Below are 18789 nucleotides of genomic sequence, written 5' to 3'. Positions count from 1 at the left end.
CATCCTACATGACGTCTCCACACCAGCTGAGCCTGCTAACGACTGCTTCCATTCTAAAGCCCTCTCATCCTTTGACTTCCAGGGCCACAATCTTTTGCGGTCTCTCTTTCTTGCCACTTCCAGCCAGTGTCCTTCTCTCCACATACATCTTCTGAGTCTCCAGTCCAGATTTCCCCCATCCCCACTCTATGTGGATGCTGCCTTCCTCACCTGCTCAGGCTCTCACACCCTATGCCTAGGGTGTCTTTCTTGGGGAGGTCTTTGTCACCCTGTTTAAGATCTGACACCCAAAGCCAGACTGCCCCTTTGCATGGATGTCCTTCACGCTGCCAGGGCCCTGGCACCTCTCTCCACTAGGTTATTCCCTCATGATATACTCCCAAGCTTGTGTGGGTTACATACTGCCCAACCCCCACCCCACTTCACCCTATGGTGCTTCATACTGCTCTGCCCTAACTACCAGCTTTAGCACTAAATTGTGCAGAAAGGACACAGGAAGGGCAGATGATGCAATACTACAAAATATAAATAATTACAGCTTTATAGTAAGTCTTGATATCTAGTAGGGCAGGTTAGTGTTTTTATTGTTCTTCTTCAGGACTGTCTTGGGTTATTCTTGGTCTTTTGGTCTCCAAGCCTTCTTTCTCTGCAGCTTGTTGGTGAATATAATTCAGTTGGATGAACAACCCTACCGTAACATTTTTTGCCCATTCCCAGACTTAGCACTTTAACAATACTTTATTTACTTACTTACCTATTTATTTAAGTTCATTTATTTTGAAAGAGAAAGAGAGCATGCACAAGCGTGGGGGGGGGGGGGGGGTTGGTCAGAAAGAGAAGGAGACAGAGGGAATCTCAAGCAGGCTCTGTGCTATCAGCACAGAGTCTGACTCGGGGCTCGAATCCTTGAACTGTGAGATCATGACTTGAGCTGAAACCAACAGCCCAACGCTGAACCAGCTGAGCCAGCCAGGTGCCCCTATAATACATTTTTAGCAGAACAGCTTAGGTGATTCAACACAAGTTGCTTCTGACCTATTTCACTAGAAGCACTTCCAGGAAGAAATGTCTGTTAATGATGCAATATAAACTTCTGCCTTGAACTGATCTCTAAACTAGATCTGAGGGTCATTAACAGGGTGTCAGGTGAGGCTTTGCATAAACTGTGGCATTTTGATTGGCCTTCAAAGAAGGCTATTTCTACTGGGGGTAACCTAAGCAGGTCAGAAATATATATGTGGGAAAATTATAAAAGAAAGCAACTGGATGCAGCAGTTCAGGAAAGGCTTGAGGGCCGGAGATTCAAATCTGTGAACAGACGTGTGGAGGGCATTTACAGACATGGGACTTGAGCTACCCAGATTATGTAGAGAGGAGGGCTGAGCTTTAAGCTCTGGGGAACTCCAACACTTAGAGGTCCAGGAGCCACCAGGGGAGGGGGTGTCCTGGAAGCAAAGGGAAGAAAGCATTTCAAGAAGTTCAAAGTATTTGAGTGTGTCAATGCTGCTACAAGGTAGGGTGGGAATGAGAATTTCCCCTTATATTTGTAAAGATGGATGTTCTGGGTAACCCTTACAAAAGGGTTAAGTCAACACAGAAGTTAAAACAAAAAGTCTCAGAGAAGAGAAGTGAAAACCATTCCTCAAACATGCCAGTTTGTCCCTGCCTCAGAGCCTTTACAGATGCTATTTGGTCATCCTGAAACATGTATTCCTCTAGACTGTTCTGTACACCCGTACATCCCTCCCGTCAGGATGCAAATCACCTCCTCCAAGTAAACACCCTTCCCCACTAATTACTTTTTAGCCCCTTACACCTTGCTTTCTCAAAACAGTATATCACACACACAAGACAGTAAATCACAATACTTGAAATCTGTTACTTCATTTATTTGTTAATCTCTCCTACAAGAATACGATACATGAAGGAATAACATGTACAAACACTTTTTAAGGGCAACTTAAACATTTTTCTGGATGCATCATTCCTGAAAGATCTTCTAGTACCTGAAGATACAACCTTATTGTTTTTAAGTTTATTTATTTACTTTGAGAGACCATGCACATGAGCACAAGCAGGGGAGGGGCAGAGAGAGAGAATCCCAAGCAGGCTCTGCACTGTCAGCACAGAGCTCAACGCAGGGCTCAAACCCATGAACCGTGAGATCATGACCTGAGCCAAAGTGGGCCGCTTAACCAACTGAGCAACGCAAGCGCCTCTGAAGATACAACCTTATTGACTACAATTCTCTGGCGGTACGAACTGTGCAATACAGCAACAAAGAAGGTCCGTAATGTTAGAATCATTGGCAACCCCCCCGTACTGCCATTCTTCTACCACGAAGCTTCCTATAGGAACCTATATGTTCCTTGGTTATAACCCATCATGTGGTTTTCTCACAGAACATTTTTACTTTAACGTTACTTCAGAGAAAACTGTTTAGTAAAATTAATATTAATTATAATTCTCACCTTCAATTTCTTGTTCACAATGGCAGAGCATACCCTAAATCCAGCTAGGTCATCCCCAAAGTTCTCAGAGAAATGAAAGTTGTAGAAAACTTTAAATCAGAGATAGCCTAGCCCACTTCCTGTCATACATGGACACCAAGACCAGTGGTCCATCATTAAAACTCCTAAACCCAGGTGGCTCAGTCGGTTAAGCGTCTGACTCCAGCTCGGGTCATGATCTCACGGTTTGTGAGTTCGAGCCCCGCGTCAGGCTCTGTGCTGGCAGCTCAGAGCCTGGAGCCTGCTTCCGATTCTGTGTCTCCCCCTCTCTCTGCCCCTCCCATGCTCAGGCTCTGTCTCTGTCTCTCAGTAATAAATAAATGTTAAAAAAAATTCTAAACTCCTCAACCCAACTCCTAGCCTTTTGTAAAGTTAGAGAAAGCCGTCTGGCTTATGACAAGGGCCTAGGTAAATAACAAAGTATGTTCTAATTATTAGACAAACTTTAGAAACTAGACTTTTGTTATTTTGTAATGTACCACTTCACTCCTGGAAATTATTAGTTGAGACCTTTATATCATTTAGAGGCTCTGTGTCCAGAGTAGAAAGAGATAGGATTTTATTCTAGAAACTCTATGGGAAATACTTGCCTTAGTATCTCTAGGAAGGATACAAAAAAAACCCTCCCAGGTTTAAGTCCATATTAATAATCTGTTAATCAGTTTATAACTTGTCAGTGAAGTTCTGGCACAGCATGTTGCTGGATTAAATAAATAAGAGAATTACAATCATCATTTCTTTAAGGTTCCTTTTTGGAATATAAGTAAAATATAGTTACCATATGGTATATATTTTTGATGTACTAAAAGTATCCCTCCTACTTAATTTTGTTTTGGGAAAGGGACACAGTAAGTAGGTGTATTGAGGGAGGGGTGTTCTGGAAGATCTATTAAACCTACAGGCATGCTTTAAAAAAGCTAGAGTGGAGTAGCAGTGAAGAATTAGAGAGTCTCCTAGAGGCATCGATGTGGACTGCCACCAAGCATACGCATGGTTAGATTCTAATAAATTGAACGATACGGAAGAGAGAAGGGGAAAAGGTGAAGTCAGTCTTACTGTTAAAAATACTTTTCAGTGGGAGAAAAGCTATCAAATATTTATTGACTGCTTACTGTTTCGAGCACATTTCAAAGATCAATGGAATGATTCTAAATGCCCCTACAAAAACCAAAAAACAAACCACACAAAATACAAAAAACACAAAACCTCCACTTACTGGAGTTGACAGACCATTTATATTATCCAAAAAAAGTCTTCCTAACATCTAAAACAAATAATTCTCTTAACAAACACATTCTGAGTGGGCACTATGTGCTAGGCACTTTTCTAAATGCTAAAGATACAGTAGTAACTAAATCACATGGATTTTAAGTGGAGGGAAATATACTAAATAAGTAAATGGCTTAGTATTTTAAAAGTATCAGAGTTACCTTTAAAGTACTTAGACCATGATAAGTACTTTGGGGGGGGGGGGGGGAGAAAGAACAGGAGATAAGATGTAAGAAATTTATTTGTATTCATTGTAGGTAGCCTATCTGTTTTATTATAGAGTAGATTTTATAATATAACAAGGTTCTTTTAGAATCAATATTCGCAGGGGGCGCCTGGGTGGCTCAATTGGTTAAATGTCCGATTCTTGATTTCAGTTCAGGTCATGATCTCATGAGGTCATGATTTGTGAGTTTGAGCCCCACATCGGGCTCTGCACTGATAGAACAGACTGCTTGGGTTTCTCCTTCTCTTTCTCTCTCTCTCAAAATAAATAAATAAACATAAAAAATATATAACCCAGGGACGCCAGAGTGGCTCAGTCAGTTAAGGGTTTGACTTCGACCCAGGCCATGATCTCAAAGTTTGTGAGTCTGAGCCCCACATCAGGGTCTGTGCTGACAGCTCAGAGCCTGGAGTCTGTTCAAATTCTGTGTCTCCCTCTCTCTCTGCCCCTCCCCTGTTTACTTGGGTGCTCTCTCTCTCTCTCAAAAATAAACATTAAAAAAATTATATATACATATATATATAATATATATGTATATATAATGTATATGTATATGTATATGTATGTATGTACATATATAATATATACATATTTTTATAAAATATATCACTTTGTAAGGTACAAAATATAACTTCATATATTTTTTAACTATTAGTATATCTCCCCTTTTAGAGTTTATTATTAATTATAATTTATTTGATATGTTCTTGGTCAAGAATATAATCTATAATAACTAACCACAAGGCCTTTTAGCTAAACACAATGCACTTTTGAATATTGCTTTATGAAGGATTTTGAGGGGAAAAAAACATGTTTAGAAAAAAAAGTGAAGGCGCGCCTGGGTGGCTCAGTCAGTTAAATGTCTGACTTCGACTCAGGTCATGATCTCGTGGTCCGTGAGTTCCAGCCTTGCATCAGGCTCTGTGCTAACAGCTCAGAGCCTGGAGCTTGCTTCTGATTCTCTGTCTCCCTATCTCTCTGCTCCTCCCCTGTTCATGCTCTTTCTCTCTCTCAAAAATAAATAAACATTAAAAAAAAAAAAAAAAAGTGAAGCCCTACTAAATTGTGAAGCTTCCAACAGTGAACCAAGGATTTCAAGCACCAATGATTTTCATTTCTAAAAAACATTACACTCACTAGTCACCCCATCTAAAATTTATATGATCAAATAAAAATCAAAATAGCCTAAATCAAATAGAAATTTTGGTTATTAATGTCATTAGTATACTAATCAAGATATAACAATGCTTGACTTTGTTTTCCTATATAACCTGAAAGGAACAGTAAAACACTAACTCTTTGGGAAGAACTCATTGCTAATTTAAAACAAAGGCATTAGTTTTACAAGCTAAAATGCATACAAACTTTCATTTTACTATGTTTCAGCTGTCTAGCACTTCTAATTTGGGTTAGAAAGTTTATACAATGTGTTGAGGGAGCATAGGGCAAGCTAAGGGCAAAGTACAGGCTAACAGTTCCCTGCCCCTGCCTGCCCCAGCCTGCCCCTGTCCCCCCTCCCCCCACCAGGTGGAATATGTGTGATATTCCTCGGATGCTCCTGGTTGCCCAAGAACAAAGGAAAGGGGTTTAAGTGCTTGCCATGGTGATGTGGGAAACTAAGGCAAATGAAAAATTAAACTCCCTTACTGCCTACAGGCCACTGACAAGTCCTTGAAATGGGCAGAATAATCTCCCTCTAGGAGGAGCCTGGATGATGATAACACTTTGCTAGGGGCAAAAGAGAATCTTGGCTTAACAATATCCAGACGCCCCTCTCAGGAACCTGTAAGTCTATTTTAACATATAAAAATTCCTTTGGAAACGTCCTTTATCTCAACTCCCCCAAGATATATGCTGGCAAACATACTCCAAGCTTAGGGCCCCCAATATACATCTGAAGGGTCTCATGACTGAGGTTTTACTAAACATTAATACATGGTGTTTCCTTAGCAACATCTAGCCCCTCAAGGTCCTGGAAACCTTGCTTCCAAAATTCCTTCGCGACTTGCTCTATCACTGACCCCCTCCCAACCTGAGGGTATGTAATGGGTTACCCACCACAACCCCAATGCAGCTCTTCCGGCGCACAGGTCCTGCCCCCATGCTATAATAAAATCACCTTTTTGCACCAAAGACGTCTTCAAGAATTTTTTCTTGGCTGTCGGCTCTGGTTCACCCCCCAACCATGACCCCAAAACTTCATCACAATGTAAATTAAGATTTCATCAAAATTAAGCTTACCTTCAGGCTGGCATGAGAACGTGGTTGACTTAAATCCTGAAATTTCCATTGCTCTGATCCAGGGGTCTCTCCACCTTTCTGAGTATCTGGTGTAAGCAATCCGTCTCCAGCAGGTAATGGGAAAATCCCTAATGATATAGGACGTTCTTTTCTATTGAAGAGGGGAGAAAAAATTAAGCATTCATTCATTTTTTATTTTAATTATCATGACTATAAGTAATAAGCCTGGGCTGTCACTGGTTTGGAATAATAACTCTTAAAAAATACTGTCTGCCTATCTAAACAAGTAAGTAGACTTACCAAAGAGAAAGGACAGTCTCAGAAGTTCAAATTAGCCCCAAGAAATTAATTAAGAAAAGTAATAACTAATAGTTTAAGAAACCTTCTAAGTTACTGATGAGTTCCTTCCCCGGGAAGCAGTCAGTGGTCTGGTTTCATAGCAACAAAAGCTACTAAATTTTCATTCCCGCTTACATTAGCCATCGGGAAACTGCCAACCTCCTCCTTTGGAAGGAAGTACAAGCCTTGCTTCTAGACTTCCCAAATCCTCAAACTCATACCTAGATGCTTACCCAAGCTTCTTCAGGGTACATCTTTTCTGCCTAGAGGAAAATCTGTGTATAATCTAAACCAGGACTACCAATTAATTGATAAAAAGAACTCAAGAGAGTTTTAATCCTTAACAGCAGGAAAGCGGTATTTTTCTACAGAACCAGTATATGCATTCCTTTCAATCACAGTACTTATGAGAAAACCATTGTCAGTTTTTCCAAACAAGGAGGCCAAAAAAATTCTATAAAAGACTGTAGGGTTTCCAGTGCTTTGTGGGAAATTTCAATGAACAAGAGTTACAATTTTAATAAGAATAGAATTTCAACTAGAAACACATCCTTTGGTGAGGCATAGCAGATTACAAATCAAAGGACTTTTTATAGGGTGGAAACCAGCCTAGGAAGAGGTCGTCCTGGGTCATTAACTCAAAAGAGTGGAAACTGGCAAGAAAGGAGACACTAAAAGTTTGGGGCCTCCTGGAACTCATACCTCTACTGGTAAGAATGTAAATTAGAATAGAAACACTAAGGCTGTAAATAAAAGCGGGAAAATACTCCGTTTTGCTAAGTAATTCTCTAAACTCATTTTTATACCAAGAAACTTAAGCCACTTGAAATGTGCCCTCACTTAACACAAAGGATATATGCTCTTCCATTCCAAACTACAATCAAAGGATTAGTAAAATTGCTAGAACACCTTCTTAAAGACTGGATGAAGGAAAAGGATTGAGAGACTGCATTTTGTCAAAGGTGTGTGCACCAGAAAGTAAAACAGGACTTTTCTCTATTACTTATTGATCATTTCTTTACATGTGGAATACTCTTCCCATTTGATTTGGGAAAATTCAAATGCAGGTAGGGAGGACAATAAAAGGCTAGATTTTAAAACAAATTTGTTTATAAACAATCTATGAGCTTCCAGAACATCCAAACGACAAAAACGAAATTAACTACTCAGCTATTCTGTTTAGACCAGTTATTCCCTACTGCTGCCTCAGCAGTAAAGTTTTTATAAGTCTGTAGTGAAAAGAGACATTATTTATAATATCCTTATTGGATAACATAGGCCATATTGTACACATATACATTTCCATGTATCATAGAACCTGGTCCTTCCTGAGAATGATGGATTTTTTCTACATCTTTTCTGCTTCCTTGATTTTAAAATCCCTTTTCATCAAACGATGGTGACAACGTTTAGAAAGCAAATTTTGTTTTAATGTCCATACCTGACAAAATAAAAAGTTGTTAACCTGATGTTTATCCCTCAATTTGGGAAGAATATATTTTGGGAACCAAAAATCTGAGGGTCTAAGTGCTACTTAGATAGATGACTTACTTTTTTTTTTTTTTTTTTGGTTAATGTTTATTTATTTTTGAGAGAGAGAGACAGAGAGAGACAGAGCACGAGTGGGGAAGGGACAGAGAGAGAGCGAGACACAGAATCCAAAGCAAGCTCCAGGCTCTGAGCTGTCACCACAGAACCTGATGCAGGGCTCGAACTCAAGAACTATGAGATCGTGAGCTGAGCCAAAGTCGGACGCTTAACGGACTAAGCCACTCAGGCGCCCCACTCACTTATTTTTTAACATATCTTAATAACTTAAGCAAAAAGGTGTGAATTTAATCAGATAGTTCAATGGAAAGTTCTCTAACCCACCCAGGAAGATAATACAGACTTCATGCAAATCCATCACACTGCTAACAGAAATCAAAACACAGGCCAGGCGTTAGTTAGACTTCTCTTCCTATACGAATGACAGCACTTCATTTTCACACATAGCAAGTACTGTAAAAGTAGAAACAACTGGAGGAAGGAGCCTGCTATAGATCCAAGTTTTGCTTTTCCCCTCCTGTTAACTAAGCCTATAATCCAAAATACCAGTAGAATTTGTACCTGTTTATATTGCTTTTCTTAATCATTTAGAAACTGCTCTATAGGGAGGGCATTTTTCTTCAGAGACCTGATCAAGACCTGACGATCTGGGTTATAAGATTCCAACTCTGGAAAAAATATTACTACATCCATGCCTTCTCTCCTTATTTACTGAGAAGTTATATGAGAGTTAAGTGGAGGAAGGACATGCAATTATGCAAGTCAATCAGAATCCTACTTTTAAAAAAACACTGAAAGTTGAATGTTTGTTGCGTGTTTAATACTCTACACGTTAAATGCTCCAGTGAAACTCACAGAAGAAACCAAAGAATGGGATACAATGTGGGAAAATATCAAGTGACAGGTTTAAATGCCTGGTGTTTCCATATGCTATTACGGTCTAGAAACAAAGCCATCTTTGACTATCAGAACCCTTGTTACATTCTTTTAAAAACTGGCTTTGTTCCATATTTCCGCTTCTCAGTTGGTTATTTAAATGTTAGCTGTGTATAAATTCCCAATTAGGTTTTGAAACAGCTTTTTGGCTATACAGACATTTAAAACAAATAACCATAAATAAAATTTTTAAAGGATTGTTCAACACTCATCATGTGGCAAGCCCTAAGAAGGATGGTCTGGCTACATTATCTCATTTAACCCTCATAAGAAAATAGGAATTATTTCCCAGTTGTCAAATTAGGAAAAGTGATGCTCAGAGACATGAGGCACTAGTGATCCACAGAAGCGGGACTCAGAATCAGACCTGTTGCCCTCCAAGGCGCATGTAGCTTCCTTGGAACCTACCTATTTTCTTGACAATTTAATTTTAATGTTGAAGATTTTAATATCTTTATTCAAGCAGATCATCGGCAATTTTTGCATCAAGAAACTGTTTGAATTTAGTCATAAGGTATTTTATCAGTAAAATAGCTAAAGTTCTGGGAAATAGTTCTGCTACAGATGGGGTACGTGTAAGTGACTGCAAATTATTTACTTGTTTGGCTTACTAAATATCTTGCAACTGACTGAAGACAAAACAATAATCTCACAATTTTTAAAACTATCCAAAGGGGGTAAGAAGGGTCCTACAGCACACATGTGGCAGAGCATTTATTGGCAAGGCAGCCCAGCTCCAAAGCCCACTGCGCGGCACTGCCTTCTCAGACAGAACCCAAACCTAAGACGGCCCTTTCAAATTAGTCTTATTTCAATATTCTATATATTCTTGAGTTAAGGTCTTTTTAACTTCCTAAAAGCCTAAATATACATATAAACAAATCTTTTATGTACTCAACATATAAAAGTAGTTAGATCTCTTCTGATTTTTATAAAATGAGGAAAGAAAATAAATGACCAAGTATCTAATTTTAGACCACAGATGAAATTTTAATTTCTGGGCCTTAATATTAAACATGAACTGATCTATGAATATAAAGAACACATTGAGGGAATTTACTAGTTTAATTCATCTTAATTTATCTAAATCCACAATTAGAAGTTGAGAATTTTAAGGAAACATTTAAATAATAAAAGCTACACACCATGAGCCTTCATTTAAAACCGCGCACAAGGCAGAAATCTGAACAAATCAGATGCTTTTGGTGTGATGAATTAGGAAACAAAAGGCAACCAAACCCTTAAATATCTGAAATGTAGAAGATGGTTCTCACAGGGTGCAAAGGAGAGTGAACAGCAGCAAAGCTCTGGAGATTAATGACTACCCCCACAAGCAGGCACGGATATTTGTCACCCAAGTCTACAAAGAAAGGGCACCATCTGACAAAACAATAGTGAATAGGCTTTGTAAAGCTTTCACAACTTTGATGTGTAAATAATGCAGGGAAGCCGCATTCCTGGCCTTAAAAGGTTTAAATCCTTTCACTTTAAAATATATTTTGTTTTAGAAAGAAAATATTTAAATTGTCCGGTCCTGGGAGTTATTACCAAAAACTGCAAAATTGACGCCTGCATGTTCTTCAGTCAAAGGATAACTGAACAGAATAATACCTAGAGCCTGTGTCTAATTGACTACAAGTCTAAGCATAAGAGATATTTGCCCCTAAATGCTCATATGCTAAACGCAGAGGCTGTATAAACTTGGACCCGGTGTTTTACTCTTGCTCTCCCTTTACTCTCTGAACACTGCTTAAAACAAGACCACACTGACCTTGTACTTGTGTATAAGTACAATTATGAAAATCCTTTTCGTAAGTCGGTGGTTTCCAAAGACAAAGCCGCGTCCCTAGGTGATGGCCTATAAATTACTATAAATAAGAACAGAAATCCTAGCTTCAGGCCATTTTCCATTGTTTCAATCTGCAACAGAAATGGTTACAAAGCAGACCTGTGAAGCTAAAAATTTGAGAAAAACCAACTAAACAGGGGCTTCTAAGAGAGACTAGAGTACCTGAGTATCCTTGGTAGGTTCTGCGTCAGAGCTGGCACACCGGTAGAAATAGAAAAGTGCACAAGCAGCAAAACAGAGAGAGATACTAAGATAGCAGAATTAATGACCACCGCCCCGCCAACAAAGCCAAACACAAACAGCAGCATGCATCCAGGACTCATGGCGCTGTGCTGGCATGGTGAAACACCCAAACCAGGAGGCCTACACGGGGGCCAAAGGGATATCTTTGTAGTGAGGATCTGTCATTCAGCTGCTGCCACAAAAACAATGCCATCAGCAGCAGCTTTCCACTCCATCCTGCAGCAGCCCCGAAGCGATGACGTCATCCTGCTCTCCCCTCCCCACCGCACAACCATAGAGCTGCTGCTCCTAGCATTTATGCAGCAATCTAGAGCGACAGCCAGCCTATTAACTATTTTCCTCTCCGCTCAGAGTCCTGGCTTAGCTCATTGGCTACAGTGCTTGGGAGATCTACATAATTTATTCACACTCCTCTATCAAACACCAGTCTAACCCTTTCAAACACGCCTCTGTACACAAAAAGGACTTTAAACCAGTTATACAGGAGAAATGAAAATCTTTCAGCACTCCCATGAATCAGAAAAACTTAAACCTAGTATAATCTCCATTAAGTATTACAAAACAATCAAAATACCTCGGTATGCATATGCTGCTTATATGGTATGGCTCACGATTTACCTTTTCAACAGTGAGGGCTGTTTCTATTTTTCTATGCTATTCTCTCCTATAGCATTCCAACCATAGTAGAGAGCTTTTTGAATCAGCCTAACTATTGTTCCAGGATTAAAGAACAGAGAGAAACAGAAACAAACAGATTATTTCGATTTTTCTCAAGGCAAAATGTTTAACAAAGCTTACCTAATTCTACTATGAGCTGTGGACTCTAGTTGATCACTCCCTGAGAGCTGATGAAGTTTTGTTCTTTCTAAGTGTTCCATATAATTATGGATCATCTATTTTGAAGAAAGAAAAAAAATATGCAAAATTTTAAGGCTAATATCTGGAATGAAAACAACAAGGGAAACATTTTTGTAGAAACTTATTTACCAGACTACCCACAGTTCTATGTAAAAGATTATTAAGTATGAAAAAAATTTTAATGGCAAAGGAATATGCAAATGCTTACATTTAGGGATGCTGCTATCCAAAGAAGTAGCCATCATGTTGCTTAGCATAGCAAAAACCTTTTTTTAATATGTGATGTTACCAAAAGATATAATTTTGACATAAATACCACAAGTTAGGATACAGACATTGTGGAGCCAGTGATAAGAGATCACTGATTAAAAATAATAGAGGGCATCTGAGAAATCCATGCACTAAACCGGGAAACAAAAAAGAAATTAATGTGAAACTTGAGAAGAAACTGTACCCTTCCTTATGTGGTGATCTTTTCCCATTTTACAAAGAACTCAGAGTATTATCACTTTCAATTTAATTTAATTAAGTAATTTAATTTAATTTAACTTAATACCAGGATGTTTATTTCTTGTGTTTACAGACTTCATTGAAAGGATGCTAAAATATTTTCTCTTTTGTTTGATTGTTAATTTATTGGTATCACTGTTTGATGTAATCATCTATAATAATAGCAAGGTAAATGAAAAATCACAGCATTTTGATTTTAAATCTTGGATAAGGAGCCATAAGATAGACAACTGAATATGTTCAAGAGTATCAAGTATATAAACTGCCAAGAAATCCAGTATTTCTATTTAATTGTTGGTCATCTATAGTTTCACTTTTAAGAAACCTAAATCTGGGGTGCCTGAGTGGCTCATTGGTTAAGCAACCAACTCTTGATTTCAGCTCAGGTCATGATCTCACAGTTCCTGAGATCAGGTCCCGTTTTGGGCTCCACACTGCCAGTGTGGAGCCTGCTTGAGATTCTCTCTCCCTCTCTGCCCATGCACAGTCTCCCTCTCTCTCTCTCTCAAAAATAAATACACTTTGAAAAAATTTTTAAAAAGAATCCTAAATCTGGCATTATAACATGTAAAATGCAATTTTAATCATAAACTCAAAAGGCCTTTGCTAGATACTAATGTGCTATAAGAAAAAATGAATTTAAAGGAAAAAAAAAAGATATGTTAGCAATCTAAAGGAATGTAAATTTGAAAAGTAAACAAGAAAAGGTTACTGTCTTTCTGAGGACTATCCCTTGAATTCTTAAAATTTGAATGTTCTTTGAATGCTTGAAAGCATGGAACAGCTTTGTAAGCTTCTAAACTTTAGCTGTTATGATCATGGATTTCATCTCAACTATAACAAAATATGCACTGTAGCACATTAAAAGGATAACTATTGAAAGAAATGAGATTTTGAACAAATTTATAAAATTTCTGTTTAGATTTTTTTTAATGTTTATTTTGGAGAGAAAGAGAAAAAATGGGGGAGGGACAGAGAGAGAGAGAGAGAGAGAGAGAGAGAGAGAGAGAGAGAGAGAGAGACAGAATCTGAGAAGGCTCCAGGCTCTGAGCTGTCAGCACTGAGCCCAACACAGGGCTCAAACTCAAAAACGGCAAGATCATGACCTGAGCAAAGTTGGATGTTCACCCAACTGAGCCACCCAGAGGCCCCAAATCTACAAAATTTTTAAAAAGCACGTTTTATGGGGAAATTTTTACTTGGCATGCATGTACAAAAATTAAGAAATATGTAAATCAGCTTGAAAGTGTTATTTACTTCAAATAAACAAAAGGCCGAACTGATGCATGAATTAAGCAAGTAATCTGTCAAGTCAAACATTATAAAAGAATTAATCAGGGATTAATTGGGTGGCTTAGTCACTAGAGCATCCGACTCTTGATTTTGGCTGAAGTCCTGATCTTGTGGTTCGTGGGATCAAATAAGAAAAAAAACTGAGGAAATTAATCAGCTGCTTCCCAATTAAGACTAGTCTAAACAAGAATTATTTCGGGCAAAGAAAAATTAATGTAGAATTACAGGGATATGGTATATGGAAGCATTTTTTTTTTTAAGTAGACATTAGGTTCCATCCAGAGCCCAAAGCAGGGCTAGAACTCATAACCCTGAGATTAAGACCTGAGCGAGATCAAGAGTAGGACACTAAACTGAGCTACTCAAACGCTCCTGAAAGCAATTTTTGAAGTTTTAAATTTAAACACACTTTCCATTTTTTAACATTTTATTTTTTAGAGAGAGAGCACAAGTCAGGGAGCAGCAGAGGGGGAGAGAGAGAGAATCCCAAGCATGACCTGAGCTGAAATCAGTAGTCAGACATTCAAATGACTGAGCCATCCAGGCACCCCCTCTTCTATTTTAAATGTACAGATTTTTCTCTTTAACCTCATTTAAGGAACATACTTGCAGAAATACAGTTTATGATTCTGTGTCAGCACATCAGAAATAATGAACTGTTTTCTTTCTGTATCACAATGAACTTTAAGGAAAAAAAATGAAACTAATATAACAAAGTGATGACTGGGCCAAATACGTAACAACTTAAATTTTCAAAAGATTTTAGAAAACCTAAGTTGAATTCTTATAAACCAGAGAGTAATCATATGCAACTGATTAACTCAGATGAAAGAATCTGTTTCCCTAAGCATTCAGATGATGAAAATAGACACCTCCCCTAGACTGCCTTTAGAGTAATCTATTTATTCAATATAGAAAAATAAAAATTATAAATGCAAAGACAGAATCCATTCTACCCCCGCCCTCAAACAGTCCATTCTATGGATTGACTCTTATCTTAAATGATTAAATTTAAATAGTTTTTCATTTATACCATGTTGAATTATTTGTTTATACATAATGTTGAATTCTAAACCTTCTTCAAAAGACTGACCCCTTCTTCAAATGATATATCCCAGATATATTAGGTATTCTGTATAAAGTACAGAATAATAACAAAATGGCAGCTAACATTTATTGAGCACAACTCAGTCAGTGCATTTACAGCTACTGTTTCATTTAATCCTCACAACAATATTACAGTTTTATAAACTCCAACTTATGGTTAAAATAACTTGCCCAACCAATTTGACCACCTAGTTAATGATCAACTGTGTTCTAACAGCCATTAGCTAGTTGGCTTTAGGGCCAAAACTCAGGTCCCTCTGACACAGTGGACTTAAGAAGTTAAGCATTACAGGACTGGTTTTGTATTTGCCCTTTTAGTCAATTTCCTAGGCAGGCGGTAAGCTCATTGTTCTTTCTTCCTCACACCCACAAGAAAACCCCACACCCTAAAGCATTTCCTGACATCTGAAATAAAATATGCACTATATTCTGTAAATGCACCAAAAAAGTAGAAAAAATAAACTGCACATAAAAATCTTGATTCTAATTACAGGGCTTCACAATATAGCTCTGTTTAAAAAAAAAAAAAAAAAAAAGTGAGTGGGAGGGTAGGATCAGTGCCGCCAGACAGAAGAGAGAGGTAAGAAAGTAAAAGAAGACATGCTTTAGATAATCTACTATTGGGTCCACTGGCCCTATCCCTCCTGATCTCATTAGCTGTAATTCTCCATTTTCTCAGGTAAGCACAGTAATTCACACATATTCAGAAGTCGATTCAGCAACAAACAATAGGGAGTCATGAAGAAGGATCCCAAGCACACTGTCTGGAAAATCCTAAATCCCCACCACATAGAGACATCACTACCGAGGTTGACTGTCATCTTGATCTTGGCTAAAACTGAAAAGTAAGGCAGTAAGCGAGGTTTTGGAGACAAGTGGCATGTATTCCTCTAATCGTGTTGTCGTGAATCTCTCCATATGCAGCCCAAGAATCATAGATCTATACCTGCAAAGCCACTATTCTTAAAGTTGTTGCAATGCCATAAGGAAGGCAAAGAGGCACAGAAAAATTTCTAGTGTTTTTAACATTTATATGTTCCGTACCTAAAAGTGTTATTGAAAATTCAGGCAGCGGCACCTGGATGTCTAAGTCGGTTAAACTTCTGACTTTGGCTCAGGTCATGATCTCATGGTTTGTGAGTTCGAGCCCCACATCGGGCTCTGTCCTGACAGCTTGGAGCCTAAAGTCAGCTTTGGATTCTGTGTCAGCTTTGGATTCTGTGTCCCCTTCGCTCGCAGCCCCTCCCCTGCTCACGCTCTGTCTCTCTCTCTCAAAAATAGGTAAACGTTAAAAAAAAATTTTTTAATAAAAAAATAAAAGAAAATTCAGTCAACAGGGGCGCCTGGGTGACTATGGTTTCGGCTCAGGTCATGATCTCGCCATTTCTTGGGTTTGAGCCCCACAGTGGGCTCCATGCTGACAGCATGGATTTTCTCTCTCTCTCTCTCTCTCCCTTTCTCTCTGCCCCCCCCCAACTCTGTCTCTCTCAAAATAAATAAATAAACCTAAAAAAAAATAGAAAGAAAGAAAGAAAGAAAGAAAGAAAGAAAGAAAGAAAGAAAGAAAAAAAGATTGATTCAGGCAACAGAATATGAAGACGTAGGTTCAAATCCAGTCACATACTAGCATGGAATTTGGAACAAATCACTTCATATTCCCTTTCTAAACTTCAATCTGTAAAGTGGGGTGGATGATGGGAGTTTGGCCACAGGATGAAATAAGAATGCATTTAAACACTCCCTGATGTAACACCAGAGTTCAAGTTTTGGGTAACTAATATAAGAGTATGTACACATGTGTCCCAAGTGCCTCACAATTACTTAATGTTTTTATTTCCTCCACTGCCCTCTTGAAGGCAATATCTTCTTTTAAGTATATTCAGTAATTGGTACAAAATTTTTGATTTGTTTAGACAGAGCAGTTATTCACGTTATAAAAAGAACCATAGGAGATTTCTCTTAGGCAGAAAACAAGGTATTTGATAAAAGTGCTATTTATTTTTTTTAAAGTTTATTTGAGAGAGAAAGAGAGAGAGAGAAGAGGAGGGGCAGAGAAAGAGAGAGAGAGAATCCCAAGCAGGATTGCGCTGTCAGCACAGAGCCTGACGTGGGGCTCAATCTCACAAACCCTGAGATCATCACCTAAGCCAAAATCAAGAGTCAGACTTTTAATCAACTGAGCCACCCAGGCACCCCAAAAGTGCCTTAAATTTAAACAATTCTTTTATGTGAGCATAAAAAGGTTACCTTAGTTGCAAGTGATAATAAAAAAATAAGGTTAAATCCTTCAAACTTCCTTTCCCCAAAGGTCTCCAGAATTTACCTTCAGGATATCTAGTTCATTAGCATAGATAGCTATTTTTAATTGCTAAATTAATAATGGCATTTCTAGTACAGATGTGCAAACACAGGAAAATGTGGTCTAAGGCAGACAGACCCATATTTCAAAGCAGCTACATCTGTGTTACATAAGCCTTCCTGAGGGCAGAGCAAAATAAGAGGAGCCCATCAGGGCAGAGGAAAAGAAGTTGCTTATGATTGAGGGAGGGGACCCCGTGGGGAAAGCTGTGTACTACATGTGAAACCTGTCTTAGACACTGGACTGGCCCAACTCTAACTTGGTATTTAAGATCTTCCTGAGATCTCTTTTTCTTCCTAGAGTGTCATTCTCTGAAGGAATAGAGAAATAGGAAACTTATTATATCTTTTCATTAGAAGTTAAGATGTCAGACTTTTTTCTGTAGGAACATATCTTCACTTTTATTAAATAAATGAGAAAAATATGAAATTTCACTTCACAGTAATTTTTTTAAATCATATATTCATTTTATACATACTTCAATTTAACAATCCTCAATTATTACACAGGTTAGAACGTCGACGAGAAAACAAAATGATTCTTCATTATTCATCACTATCGATTATCTGTGGCAATAAACATATTCCCCCAAACATATTTCTATTTTTTAAAGTTTATTTATTTTATGAGAGAGAGAGAGGGAGACAGCGCACATGTGTGCTGGAGAGGGGCAGAGAGAGAATCCTAAGCAGGCTCCATGCTGTCAGCACAGAACCCGACATGGGTCCAGTTCCACGAACCCCAAGATCATTACCCGAGATGAAATCAAGAGTCAGCTGCTTCACTGCCTGAGCCAGCCAGGCACCCCAGACATATTTCTAATTACAGCACTGATGAGCACTGGGGGTTGTTCAGGCACTGGTCTGGTGTAAAAAGAACCAACAACAAGATTACCCATCAACTGGTTTTGAGTAGTCTTAGTATCCACCAAATGTCATCTTATTAAATGTGGGTATTTTTCACACACTGAAAAGGCTGCTGCTTAAGCTATTCCTGCCTTCTCAGGGCTCCACGGTTCCAGCCCTCTGGGTCCAGCCCTCTGTGGCCAATCTTTTCCCTCCATCACTGAGTGTCAATTCTTCATGTGTGGCTACAAAAACTAAAATCGTAATAATCAAACCTCATATGTCAGAAATTCCATCCCCTCCTCAAGAAAGTATTAAGCACATTATTCCAAAGCAAATGAAACTGGACGCAGTGGGGTTTTATCTTCCTTAAAAGCAACAATATAGGTTCCCACCACGGGCAGGCTAAGAGATCACAAACTAGTGAAAGAAAAATGGAAGCTGAAAATTGGAACCATCTGCATATCTTGGGAGAGATTTGGATGAGAAAGGGGAAAAAAAGAGGAGTTACTTTTTTCATATAACCAACAATGCTTGAGTCTATGAAAAGTCTATTTTATTGAGTCTTGTGAACCCCAGACTGACCATGAAACACAAAAATCATTTCCATGTTAAGGAGACTGTAACAACAACAACATATGAAAGGCTGACAGAGA

At 38.4% G+C, this 18789-nt stretch overlaps 1 protein-coding gene across 4 annotated transcripts in view; it reads right to left on the bottom strand.

Annotated features, from left to right (window-relative positions):
- Positions 1-18789, bottom strand: part of SPAG9 (sperm associated antigen 9) — a 132666-nt gene that overhangs the window by 61930 nt on the left and 51947 nt on the right. For 2 of the 4 annotated variants that reach the window (XM_078437317.2, XM_078437318.2), the window contains exons 4-5: positions 11960-12054; positions 6247-6397 (exon numbers count right to left, since the gene is read on the bottom strand). In XM_078437317.2, the coding sequence (XP_078293443.1) occupies positions 6247-6397; positions 11960-12054 (246 nt within the window). Of the gene's footprint in view, positions 1-6246; positions 6398-11080; positions 11452-11959; positions 12055-18789 lie in introns of those variants that run through there. The other 2 variants (XM_078437319.2, XM_078437320.2) reach the window with 1 other exon arrangement.

The sequence above is a fragment of the Panthera onca genome, chromosome E1 (assembly GCF_046562875.1).
Source record: "Panthera onca isolate mPanOnc1 chromosome E1, mPanOnc1 haplotype 2, whole genome shotgun sequence".
Lineage (NCBI taxonomy): Eukaryota > Metazoa > Chordata > Mammalia > Carnivora > Felidae > Panthera > Panthera onca.
The sequence above is the reverse complement of the archived record's forward strand: the minus strand, read 5'-3'. Positions and strand labels throughout refer to the sequence as shown.